The sequence below is a fragment of the Scyliorhinus canicula genome, chromosome 14 (genome assembly GCF_902713615.1).
Source record: "Scyliorhinus canicula chromosome 14, sScyCan1.1, whole genome shotgun sequence".
In the NCBI taxonomy this organism is placed as follows: Eukaryota; Metazoa; Chordata; class Chondrichthyes; order Carcharhiniformes; family Scyliorhinidae; genus Scyliorhinus; species Scyliorhinus canicula.
The window spans coordinates 84,289,346-84,302,816 of record NC_052159.1 but is presented as its reverse complement, the minus strand read 5'-3'; the positions used below and the strand labels follow the sequence as shown (position 1 = coordinate 84,302,816).

The following is a 13,471-nucleotide window of genomic DNA, read 5'->3' as shown; positions in this document are numbered from 1 at the left end:
ATAATCTCTCGCTTTCGAAACAAAAGGTAAAGGGCTATTCAAGACACAGATCTACAGGCGGGTGCAATCTATATTCTGGATGCAGCTTATCGTGTGCAAAAAACTGTACACGTGTAGACAGATGTGCATAAATCCAGATGGATGGGTGGAAAGGCTCAGCGAACAAAAAAGAATCTCTCATTTGGCAGAGGCAGACAAGGGAGGGAGGAAGGGAGGGGCATATTTTGCTGGGAGCAGCAGCAGTGTCAGGCTGGGCTGCAGGGGAGAGTCTGGGACTGGCTGATGGGCTGGTACGAGGTTGGTGGATGGTCACATGATAACGATCCAGTGGGCAGGAGCCTGGTTCAAACCCGCCATTTTCCTGTAATTCCTGCTCCTTTTCGGCAGAGGAAGAAAGCGGATTTGAACCCTGGGTGGCGACAGCTGCCCAAGTGACCGCCTTGTATATAAATTCAGGGGGGGAAAAAAGCTCCAGTGCAGCCAGTTGTGCTTGGCTTTCCCTCCCTTGCTGGGTTTTCAGTTTACTTTTTGTTTTGTTTCCCCTCCCTCTCTCCCGGTATTCCTGGCCGGGGTTTGCTCAGTGAGAGGGTTTTTAAACCCCCTCTGTGTGTATCTGCTGCTGGCGAGGAGGGAAGATGTCGGGACAGAGTATCACGGATCGGATCGCCGCGGCTCAGCATAGTGTCACCGGCTCGGCCGTCTCTAAAACCGTCTGCAAAGCCACCACACACGAGATCATGGGCCCCAAGAAGAAGCACCTTGACTGTAAGCACTTTCTTGCACATTCTCACAGCAAAAATGAAAACGCGTCCTGACCCGACCGCTGTGGTCCTCGGCCACTGGGTTTAATTTTTTAATACCAGCGGGTTGTGTTTGAAGTTGGTGTCGGGGGCTGTGTGTGTTGTCAGGGGAAAGTCTCCCTAGTTTTCATACGGCACCAGGCCCCACATAACGCCCTTGGCCTTGATTTAGTTCAATGGACCGGCGCTAGTGTTTTGGCGTATACATTTTTTATTATTTTTTTTATTGCATAGTTTCTCCAGAATTTTTTTTTGATGCAGTGCATTTACTGGTAGGGAGTTTGCGGTGGGAGGGGCGGAGGCAAGTCTCGGGGCTTCCATACATTTTTGTGGTCTGCTGTGATGTGGTAACTGTGGTTACACGTCTGAAAGCTACTATTGAGGACAGAAATTACAGCCCACTTCATATTCACATTATAATGAATCAGCATTTTTCTACAATTGAAATGACTGTTTAACTAAGGCATATTTTTCAATCTTCTATTGATTGAGACAGATTCTTTTCCCGTTTGAAAATAAGGTGCAGGACTGCATTCACTCTCAAGATACTGTATCCCTAGTGTCTTTAATTATGTGGGAACTTGTTGGCTTTTCATAGGTTGAAGAAGAACACCTAAGTGTCCCAAATTGGAAGCTTCTCCTGTTTCTGAAAATATGCCTCCTTACCTAGTGTTACCTAGAATTGGCTTCCAAAAGGTACAGCAGTTGGCTGAGATGTGTGGCTTGAATCCAATGCAGTACCAATAGTCACTTTCACTACCTTCAACATAATTTAGTGCTACTTCTGATGAGTAGTACGAACATTTATTTAAAAATAAATTGTTAGTTAATTAAATATGTTGATCCAATATAAGATGCTCCTTTTACAGTTCATGGGAAGCATTTCAGAAAAAAACATTGTAAACTCTGGGAACTCAACCAGAGCTGCTGCAGTAAAACTGAGAACTAAACGTTAAAAATTTTAAAACTGCCTGTTAGCTTCTCGTGATTGGCCCTTTTTGGATATATGTGATTCATACTGCCGTCAGGCTTTCTATATCTGTTCTTTTTCTTTTAGATGTTTTGTGCTCTCTGGTGATTTTGAATGAGCTTTTCCATTTTGGTGTAATCCATTTGGTGCATACTTGCTGTGCTGCAATGCCCCACATTTAAAACAAAAATGGAAATCAACAAAATCAACATACCAGGAGAAAATCACATTTATTAGATTTTAGTCTTTTGTTTAAAAATGAAACTTTTAAACCACTGCTGCAATGTTAAATTCATGTGTTGGAAAATCACTAATTTGTGTCCCAGAGTACATGCACATTATATGTTTTGGGATATTTGCATGTCTGGACAATGGGAGCTCAGCTGTTTTTCTTGCAAAATATGGAAATTACAAGAATAGTTTTCTCAAGTGGTATTATTAACCTTTGGAGCTGATTTGAGTACCATTGATAGTCTTGAACAATAGGCATTTTTGGGAGGAGAATGGTACAAGCTAACAACAAAACTATAACTTCACAATGGTTTGTTAATTGAGCTACAATTAGTTACACTGGCATTATTAGCTCAGTAAGTAGTTTAGAGAATGAAAAGATTTGCCAGTTTTAATCAATAAAAATAACACTCAGTTTTCAAATTACTTACTTGGTGTATTTTCGGAGGTTGGCTTTTTACTACTTGTTGATGCAGAGTGGTTTGTAATGCATACAAATGAGTGGTTTGTAATGCATATAAATGAGAATGTAACGGTCATATCCTGGTCTGTCTTCTGTGGGCAGCACGGTAGCTCAGTGGTTAGTACAGTTGCTTCACAGCTCCAGGGTCCCAGGTTCGATCCCCAGCTTGGGTCACTGTGCGGAGTCTGCACATTCTCCCCATGTGTGCGTGGGTTTCCTCCAGGTGCTCCGGTTTCCTCCCACAATCCAAAGATGTGCAGGTTAGGTGGATTGGCTGTGCTAAATTGCCCTTCGTTTCCAAAAAAGGTGAGTTGGGGTTAAGGGGCTAGGGTGGAGGTATGGGGCTTGGGTCGGGTGCTCTTTCCATGGGCTGCTGCAGATTTGATGGGCCAAATGGCCTCCTTCTGCACAGTAAATTCTATGAAAATCATTGAGCTTGGATGAAAGAGACCATCTGTAGTGAGTATCTCCCACGTGGGTGTACTAAAATTCCAGCCTAGTGAGCATTTTAAGACATCAATTTCCAGAGTACATTCTGGCTGAATCAAATAAAACTGATTCAATCCTTGCTGAATTAGATGATTACTGCCAGAACAGCTATAGGGATGTTTTATGTGGCTTCACTGATCCTGTATTAGTTATGCAGGGGAAAGTCAGCAATCATTCCACTTCCTGATTGCTATCCACCTACCTCTATTGAAAGTCTATTGGTGGGCATTGGTTAAGAGTATGTTGGCTTTGGTGCAATACCTCCCCAAGGTCAAATAAGCTGCTGACGTTAGCCCTGCAGCCTCACGGCGCTGAGGTCCCAGCTCTGGGTCACTGTCCGTGTGGAGTTTGCACATTCTCCCCATGTTTGCGTGGGTTTTGCCCCCACAACCCAAAAGATGTGCAGGCTAGGTGGATTGGCAACATTAAATTGCCCCTTAATTGGAAAATGAATTGGGTACTCTAAATTTATATTTAAAAAAATAAGCTGCTGAGTACTATTGAGGCTCATTCAAGAGATGAGCTCCAACTGTACCCATAGTAAAACCTTTTTTTACTGGAAAAAAAAAGATACAAAACTGACACATTTTACTGCTCTAGGAATGAAAAACATACTTACGTACTTCTAAATGTTCAACTTTAAGGTGAACTTTGCGGCTCTCTTCACTTGACCTCTTGCACTTCAGTGTACTGTAGAAAAGCATCTATATTTAAATCTGTATCTTAGCTTCCCAAATTTATCTGCTTAACTGTAAAATGAGTCAAAAAATAAGGGCTGAATATTGTCTGCATGCTCTGATCCAGTTAGTCTTGCCCTGCTTCACTCAAGACATCCCTCTTTCCCGACTCCCTTGTTCAGAGCCAAATTCCAAATACTACGGTATGTGGCATAATCTCAGATTTTACTAATTCTGTGGATCATAATTTTCATAAAGAGAGCGTCATGTGTTATTAAGTTGAATTATTTCTTGTTTAGTATGTGTTAGACCCATTGTCCCTTTTTCACTCAACTTGGTTATCACTGATTGAAGTGCCAACTCCTGGCATGTGGGATTTAGCAGCCAGCCTGAAAGTAAGCTGCTGAAATTCACTGTAATTTTAAACTGAACATTTGGTAGAATTGGGCAGCACAGTGGTGCAGTGGTTAGCACTGTTGTCTCACATCGGTACAAGCTTGGAGGGCCAAAGGGCCTGTTCCTGTATTGTTCTTTGTTTCACAGTGCCGAGGACCTGGGTTCGATCCTGGCCCCGAGTCACTGTCCATGCGGAGTTAGCACATTCTCCCCGTGACTGTGTGGGTCTTACCCCCACCCCCACAACCCGAAAAGATGTGCAGGGTAGGTGGATTGACCATTGAATTGCCCCATAATTGGGGGGGAAAAAAAGAATTGGGTACTCTAAATTTATAAAGATTTGCTAGAATTGTCCTATTATTGAGCATTGATGAGATTATTTTTGAGTTGCAATTGGCCATGTGAGACCTCCATATCGGGGACCAATGATATAATGCAGATTCTGGCATGATATAAAAGTGGTTGTTATGGGAAAGTGATTTTCTATAGCTTTAGATTCACTTGGAAACTATAACTTTCACAAGCTCAGAACTTTTAGGGAAATCATGACACTTAATTAGTATATGGAATGATATTTGATTAGTGTAAACACTTGTGGGAAATGTTGCAATGTGCTGGATCACTTTCCAGTTTGATGTTCTCATTGAGAGTTTCGGGTGTCATAATTTGCAACAGTAAATTTCAAGCTGTTAATAATTGTGTGGTGTAATTGTTGATGCAGGAATAACTGAATAACTTTAGATTCTGATTTTTATTTAAAAATAAACTTGATTGGCATTTGAGGATGACTCTTGATGACAGAAATTAGTATCATCCAGTTAACATGTATTCATGTCCATGGTGAAATATTAATGATTATGATATCACTAACAATTGACCTCATGAACTTGTAATTACTAGAAAATAATATGGTCAGTATGTTCTATTACTATATCTGATGTAATCAACTTATTTTCAAAAGGCCTGTTCTATTATATAATTTTAGGCATTTTGTCGGTGTTCAAAAATTACGTAACCTGTATTAGGATTTCTTGTGATGCTACATGTTACTGAACTAGTAGTACAACTTGGGTTTCTATGATGCTAGGGTCTTTTTTCCCTCTGAAAAACTTGCTTTTTAAAAATAAATTTAGAGTACCCAATTCTTTTTTTTTCCAATTTAAGGGGCAATTTAGCGTGGCCGTGGCCAATCCACCGACCCTGCACATCTTTGGGTTGTGGGGGTGAGACCCACATAGACACGGGGAGAATGTGCAAACTCCACATGGACAGTGGGCCGGGATCGAACCCTGGTCCTCGGCATCGTGAGGCAGCAGTGCTAACCATTCTGCCGCCCCCTGCAACCCTTCCTTCTGTTCCGTTCTATATGTGCCTCTGCACCTGCTGCTCTCTGAGCAATCAGATGCACTCCTCTCTAGCCTAACCAGGAAAACTCGACGTTTTGGCAATGTGCCATTTAAGCACTGTACATGTTTTCATCATTGGAAAATGCACTTTTCTGTGGTAGCAGCACACTTATTGATTGGTATGGAAGGCACCTTTTAAGCTGCAGCTGTTGCATTGCCAATACTTGGAGGAAGGTGATTTAGTTAAAAATCCTAAATTTGATTTTTTTAAAAATCAATTCAATAACTGGAAGTCTTTTCCAAAAGTAATACAGTACTGTACTATGTTTACTATGTACTATGTTATTCATGAAATCATTGAAAGATTGTCCAACCTTTAATTTCAAGTACTAGTTCACAATTTGGAATTCATGATGCTTCCAGTGCCAGTTACAGAAGAAGAAATGAACATTTAATGTGTGATAACACAAATTCCAAGTGGTGATCAAACAGTTTTAACTATCCAATACTTAAGTGTTCTTTTGTCCCAACTGTAAGTTGTCAATAAGTGATTTTGGCCATGCTGATTGCCTTGAAAGAGATGACTCACCACTAAGTAAAGGCGATAGTGAGGTGCTTTTGACCATATATCCGAAAAGGTTAATTGAAACTATCATTTAAAATGTCAAATACTTGAAGTTTATATTGAAATGAAAAATATTGTGGTTGACTACTTTTCTAAAATCATCCAATTAATCCACGATACATAGAAATACACAGTAAATCTTTAAATCTGATTATTGTTGAGGCAATTATGTTTTTATAAAATATATATATTTATTTTAAAATCTAATTAAGGGGCAATTTAGAGTGGGCACATCTTTGGGTTATGGGCCTGAGACCCACACAAACACAGTGTGCAAAGTCCGCACGGACAGTGACCCTAGGCCAGGATCGAACCTGGGTCCTCGGTGCTGTGAGGGAGCAGTGATAGACACTGCACCACCATGCCATCTTGAGGCAATTACGTTGAATAAACTGATGTGTGACATGCCATTTATTTTTATCTTTTGTAAGGAATGTCATGTCATTTAGATGCATTCAGTAGTGCATACATCTGATTCTGTAGGTTGATAATTCAAATTTCACGCCAGTACTTCAGTATACAATCTAGATTGCCACCAGTAAAGTACTGGTACTGGATGGGTGCTGCATCATCAGAAGTGTCATTTTTCTGGCAAGGCATTAAATTGATGCCCCATCTGCTTGTTGGATTCCGTTGGACTTAGCTAAAATCAGGGAGTTCTACCGGAGCCTGGCCAACATTTGTTCCTCAACCAGCATCAAGCAGACTTGACTGGTTGGTCTTTTATTTCATTTGCTTTTTGTGTGATCATGCTGCGCCTACCTGCATAAAATTTTACTTCATAAAGTGATTTGTGTGGAGTACTTTTCAGACCGTTATTTTCTAAGGTAGCATGTCTTTGAGAACACAGCTCGTTTGGTATGCCCCTGCAAAGTCATATAATCAAGTTGTTTTTAAATTTGCTTTTCTCCACTTCCTGCCACCAAATTAGTACTTTGATTTAATTAGCATTGATGGAGAAGGTCTTTGGGGACTAGTGAACCTTTTGTTGTCATCATGCATTGCATTTGACTGTTACAAATTGCACCTTCCAACAAGAGTGGCAAAATAGTTGTTGATTAGTAGCTTTGATCCTGTCTTATCATGAACCTAATAGCTATCACTTTCTCTCCCACCCACAGCACTTGATTGATTCAAGTAATTACATTGCTATCTCTCTGCCACTTCCAAACTTCCAATTCCACACTGAATGTTTAGGTAACTTTTGCCTGTTTCTCTCCGTTCTGCTGTTTGAACCAACACAGCAGTGTAGTTTGCAGTAGAAAAGGCAAATTGAGTATCGTGATACAAAGTTGATTCAGATTTCTCAATTATACAAGGGTTACATTGCTATCTCTCTGCCATTTCAATCCCACACTGAATGTTTAGCTAACTTTTGCCCAGTCTCTCCCTTTTGCTGTTTGAATCAACACAGCAGTGTAGTTTGCAGAGGCAAATTAAGTACCGCAATATTAAAAAGTTGATTCAGATTGCTCAGTTAGACAAGGGAATAACATTTAATGGCAATTTAGGAGTAGAGGCAAATCAGTAGGATAACCACGTTACAGAATACTGGTAAATTAGCAGGAAATGTCATTTGAAGCCTATATCAGATTAGAATCATGGATGAATATTTGAGAATTCACAAAATATGTGTTTTGGGGAAAGAGAAAGCAAAATAAATAGGCCTGATTGATGAATAGGGATTATCCATGTTATTTTCGTGCTCTTTTCCAAACCCATGGCGCCTATTCTCTGACTTGGCTTAGTGCTCAATTGAATGTATGATTTGTGATATATTTCAGGGGTAATAGTTTTTCTCTGATTTTTAAGTTTCTTTTTGTTGCTTGCTAATTTGTCTGTTAGCACATTTTGTTCTCTCATCGCCATCTCCCCCCCCGTTTACATTCTGCCCCTCTACAATGTCAACTGGAGACAGTTCCACAACATTTAGCTTGCCTCTCTACCACTATCTTGTATTCCATGAGCAGTGTCTAACATCCAGTTGCAACTGAGCAAGATCTTTTTTCCAACTTAACATACTTAACACCAAAATAATCCTTTAAAAAAAATAATTTTCCAAAAGGGGCAATTTAGTGTGGCAAACCCACCTACCCTAAACATCTTTGGCTTGTGAGGGTGAGACCCTTGCAGTCATGGGAAGAATGTGCAAACTCCACACAGACTGACTCAGGACTGGGATTGAACCCGGGTCCTCGGCACCGTAGGGAGCCATCCTATTAAGGTTTGAATATGTAAATTTGCTTGTGCCATTTAAAAAAAAAAAACCAGATTATGTACTGCTAGAAGCAGCATATCACCTAATGTGATCAGGCCATTCAACTCATTATGTCTCAGCTAGCCCAGCAGAATTCAGAAGGTTGCAATCCAAAACATTTAATGCTGTTGGCAAAGATGAATACTTTTAAGACGTATTGCTTAAGGTGTTGTTTTGTTCCAGGAGCAAGCCCCCACCTATAGTAGTAACTTTAATAGGTATTCTGAGAGATGAATGGAGCTCTTGATTTGGCTGAAGCTTCTGTGATTGACAACTTCATCTAAGATTCCGGAATTACATGATACCGAACAATATTCACACCCCAGAAATGGTTTTGAGTAGGAGAAGAATTGGTGTGTGAGACCAGTAACTAGCTAAAACCTCAGCGATGGATAGTTAAGCTACAGGAAGTTTACAGCCAAGGGATCTTGTTGTTTTAAAGGCCATGTTCAGAAAAAAGCAGGGAGACAGGGACATGTATATCACAGTGTGTACTGTTTGTTCGTCTGTAAATGAAAGTACTGGTTCAAAACCCATGTCTTGATTCAGTTCGGAATGTTTATTCAGCTCACTGTTTGGAGAGAGAGAGAGAGGGAGGAGAATTCACTCGCAATGTGCAAGATGCATTCCAGTAGCTGATGTACAGAGTAGGAGTTTTTAGTTATGATCCCTGGGTTTCGCTACTGTTTGCATTGAAATTAAACCCAAGAAAAAGGCACTGACTCAGAGGAGACATGATATTTAGCAGTTGCTAATTCCCTTGCAGTAGACTAACTCTTGAGTGTGCATTCTTGGTCTCCTGTTTGATCCTGAGAAGAGCTTCAAATTCTGTTTCTTGCCTCCTCATATTTTGTCCGTTTAAATCCGTGTTGCACTATACGCCAACTGCTGCTAAAGTACTATTTAATACCTTGGTCACTGACATGTTTGACACCCCCCCCCCCCCCCCCCCCCCCTCAAAAACGTTTTCCTCGCCAGCTACCCATGTTCTGTCAAGTACACACTGAAACTTTACCTTAATTTTCACCTTGCTCGTATCCATCCTGTAGAACATCCTGCTTTCTCACTGTCCCTTTCTTCATGACGTTTTGGCACCCAGTCCACTAGTGTGTGGAAATGATCCATGTTCATGGCCTCTGATTTCTGTAATCCCATCCAATTTTCAACTGTCTTGATGCCATACTCCTGAATGCTCTCTCCAAATCCCTTTCCTTTAATAAACATGTCCCCTCCTGGGAAAAACTTGCCTCTTAGTTTTGCTTGTTGGCTATTCCTGTGTTTATCTCAGTTCTTCTCCCAGCACATGCTCCTTGAAAATCTGTAGCTTTGAAACTTTAGATCACCTGTTCTAACATTTCTTTCTTTAGTTATTTTGTCTGATTACATTCCTGTAAAGCATGTTGAGATGTTTTCCTACATGCAAAGCATTGTGTATGCGTTAGTTGTTGTCCTTGCACCATCTGTTCACTTTTTCAAGGAATCTTTTGCCTTTTTGCTTTTTCTGCATGATGTATCTGAATTACAACACCTGCATATATGCATATTCCAGTTAGGCGGTCTGCTGAAATTTCCTTTGCCACAATTGCTTACTTTGTCATCAGCAACATTGATTAATTTCGGGCAGCATTTGGACTGTCGTGTATGCTGTGAGTGCTCCATTGTTTTATTTTAATTTGTCACTTCACTTTGCATTGGAAATGTCACCAACTGGTGCCATCTTTGGAATCCTGAGGCCACTCGCCAATTTTGTATTGGGGAGGATAGATTCAAACATTACTGCCATTACATATGCTTTTAGGAACTCGAGTGTCACGGTCTGGAAATAAAGAATTGTTATTTTGTGTGCACATTACAATGCTCTGGATTCTTATTTTGATAATCTTGAGAGAAGCAACATCAGGTTTTCATTATTCAGCAATTGTCTGAAAAATGCAAAGCATTGCTGGAATAACTACATTGTTTTGTGCAACAGATTAACAGTTATTGGAATCTCTTCCAATTTTTAAATATCAATTCCTGTTACAAAATCTTCTTGCCCAAATGTTCATGAACTGTTTTCTGACTAATGAATGATCTAACTGCTGTCGGTGCAACACTGTGGCTACACCAGATGATCTTCTGTATTATCATCTGTGCAACCAGGTGACACAAGATTGGAAAGCAAAGCTGTTCTAATGAGTGTTGATTTTAAAAATCTATCACAAACAAACTGCGACTGCAAGTCTGGAGTGTTTGAACTTGTAATAATCTGGTTGGTCCTAATTGGGCTAAACTCAGGCGAGCAAAATCTGCCTATGGCTGGCTAATGATCAGAGGGATGTATGTTCATAAATGCCACTTTCTGTTTGCAGAAAACAAGGCTGTTTATATTTTATTTTAAACAAAACATTGGTACCATCCCCAGAATAACATGATACCTGTCTTATCTTCCGATGCTAATGGACCGGCTGTAATTTGCACTTTTTCCCTCAGTTAACAGTGATGCTCCGGTTGGCTGTTGAAAATTTGATCACTATGTAATTTGGCTCGGCAGTTTTCTGATGGATGAGATTCCTATAATAGTGCATCTAATCATCAGGGAAGAAAACCTGTTGAAGGTAGTAGATGTGTTGATTACATATTGTGTTGACTGAACACAATTGTTGCTGCAGGAGTTAAGATGCAGTAACTAGTCTTTCTGGTTAGAACATGTTATATGAAGGTGACTACAGTGGGACAGTAGAAAAGTGCAGTCGTCATTTTCAAACTCCAAATTAGTGAATTTTTAAACGTGCAGAGTCAGGAATCGGGCTACCAACGTCAACCACCCACTTCTGCTTTTCACCTCTGGGTTTGAAGGTGAATGGAACCAACCCCCTTTGCAGCTGTTGGGTAAATAATTTACATATTCTAATAGGTAATTCAATTCCTGTTTTTAACCCGCATTCTGACTTGAATAGCCGGTATATCTATTTCCTAGACTGTCAGAAACTCGCCATGGCCAACCAGGCATGTACACATCTGGGAGAGTTACATCACTGAAACAACACAAATGGAAACCTTTGATCATTAAAACTCCATGGCTGTATCAGAGGCTGCAGCTTGCATCACTCCTGAGAGTCTACTTGTACTACTTGACTGGCAATTCCAACTTATTGATATTCACTTTGCTTCCTTCCCAAAATTCAGCTGCAATTTCTTCCTGCCAGCCTTCACCATGGCATGGGAGCAGCTTACGAAGCTCCATCTTGAACCTCTTAGGAACAAGAGGAGCTGCAGTTGCTGCCTTCTCCTCTGTTACATACTGCTGCTCCAGGGGAAAGAAGGGATGGACACAGAATTCTAGTTGGAAGGAAGTGAAATTCCCATCCAGGATGTATATAATAATAATCTTTTTCATTGTCACAAGTAGGCTTACATTAACACTGCAATGAAGTTACTGTGAAAATCCCTAAGTTGCTACACTACGGCTCCTGTTTGGGTACACAGAGGGGGAATTCAGAATGTTCAATTCAGCTAACGAGCACGTATTTCGGGAATTGTGGGAGGAAACCGGAGCACCCAGAGGAAGCCCATGCAAACACGGGGAGAACGTGCAGACTACGCACAAATAGTGACTCAAGCAGGAATCGAACCCGGGATCCTGGTGCTGTGAAGCAACATTGCTAACCACTGTATTACCATGCCGCAGGGGCTCGATGCTTATAACATGCCTGAGCAACTGGTGGCTCAGGCTTTCTGGCAGACCATTGTAAGATGATATCCTCCTTCCAAAGTGGGCATGATTTTTCAGCAGTCATCAAGGTGCACGTTACTGAAGAACCACATCTTGTGCAACCGACCCCAATGAGTCTCTGCCTTTTCCCAAAAAGAAGAGCGTCAAAGTTGTAAATAGCTTACGTAGAAGGACATTGTGGAGGGTCAGATTGAGGCATTGGTTGCTAGAGGATAAGGGGGAGTGTTTGTTCAGATGGATATGTTGCACCTGGGGAGAGAGGAATGAGTGGAGCTACAAGATGTGGTGTTCTGTAGAGTGTTGTGCAATAGAATACAGAGTTGGGATAAGAGGGGCATTTTCAGGATGGCAACCTGTAACTAGTGGAGTGCTGGGGCTGCAATTATTTACTATATATAAATGACATGGACGAGGGAAGTGAATGTGCTATTGCCAGTTTGTGGATGATACAAAAATAGGTGGGGAAGGCAAGTGGTGAAGGTGACAGTGTCTACAGAGGGATATAGACAGGTTAAGTGAGTGGGCAAAAACTTGGCATATGGAACATTTATGCAGGAAAATGTGAGGTTATGCACTTTGGCAGGAAGAATAAAGGAGCTGAATGTTATTTAAATTGAGAAAGACTGCAGAAAACTACAACATAGAGGGATTTGGGGGTCCTTGTGCATAAATCATAAAAAGCTAGCATGCAAGTTCAGCAGGTAACAGGGAAGGCAAATGGAATGTTGGCCTTTATTTCAAAGATGTGGAGATGTCGGCATTGGACTGGGGTGGGCACAGTAAGAAGTCTTACAACACCAGGTTAAAGTCCAACAGGTTTGTATGGAGTCACTAGCTTTCGGAGCACAGCTCCTTCATCACCTGATCAGGTGATTCACCTGAGGAAGGAGCTGTGCTCTGAAAGCTAGTGACTCCAAACAAACCTATTGGACTTTAACCTGGTATTGTAAGACTTCTTACTATATTTCAAAGGGAATGGAGAGGGGGGAAAAAAAGGGAAGTCTTGCTAAATGTTTCATATGAGGATAGGTTGAGTTTTTGGGCCTGTACTCATTGCAGTTTAGAAGAATGAGAGGTATGCTCACTTTGTCAGCCACTTCCATTCACATCTACTTAGTTGGAGAAGCTGTCCTCTTCTTCCTGCACTTGACAATATCACCCTATTCCTCAGATCAGCTGCAGGACCTCGTGGTAAGAGAGGGAGATTCAGGGAGCAGTCTTCCCAGGTCTTTTCCATTCCTCTGGTGCTGCAGGCTCCGCAATACACATGTATCTGAGCCTTTCTGACCTTACCAGGCCCCCTTTTAATTAATTCCTGTTACAAAATCTGCTTGCCCAAATGATCATGAGCTGCTTCATGATCAATAATTCTTCCTTTGCCAGATCCGGCACAAGTTCCCATCTGCCCTCTCTGGCCAGGGAGCCTGCAAGCAGGATGCTAATGTTGCAGCCCTGTTAAAGAGCGACAGCAAATCAAGCTGGAGATTTCAACAGGCTCTGAA

The 13,471-nt window shown here is 41.2% G+C and overlaps 1 protein-coding gene across 22 annotated transcripts in view; it reads left to right on the top strand.

Moving 5' to 3' along the window:
- The first annotated feature begins 264 nt into the window (after nt 1-264).
- The window catches only part of picalma (phosphatidylinositol binding clathrin assembly protein a), a 161,830-nt gene continuing 148,623 nt past the window's right edge, over nt 265-13,471 (top strand). For 5 of the 22 annotated variants that reach the window (XM_038818492.1, XM_038818486.1, XM_038818484.1 and 2 more), the window contains exon 1: nt 270-765. In XM_038818492.1, the coding sequence (XP_038674420.1) occupies nt 636-765 (130 nt within the window). In that variant the 5' untranslated portion in view covers nt 270-635. Of the gene's footprint in view, nt 766-13,471 lie in introns of all 22 variants that reach the window. The other 17 variants (XM_038818488.1, XM_038818487.1, XM_038818496.1 and 14 more) reach the window with 8 other exon arrangements.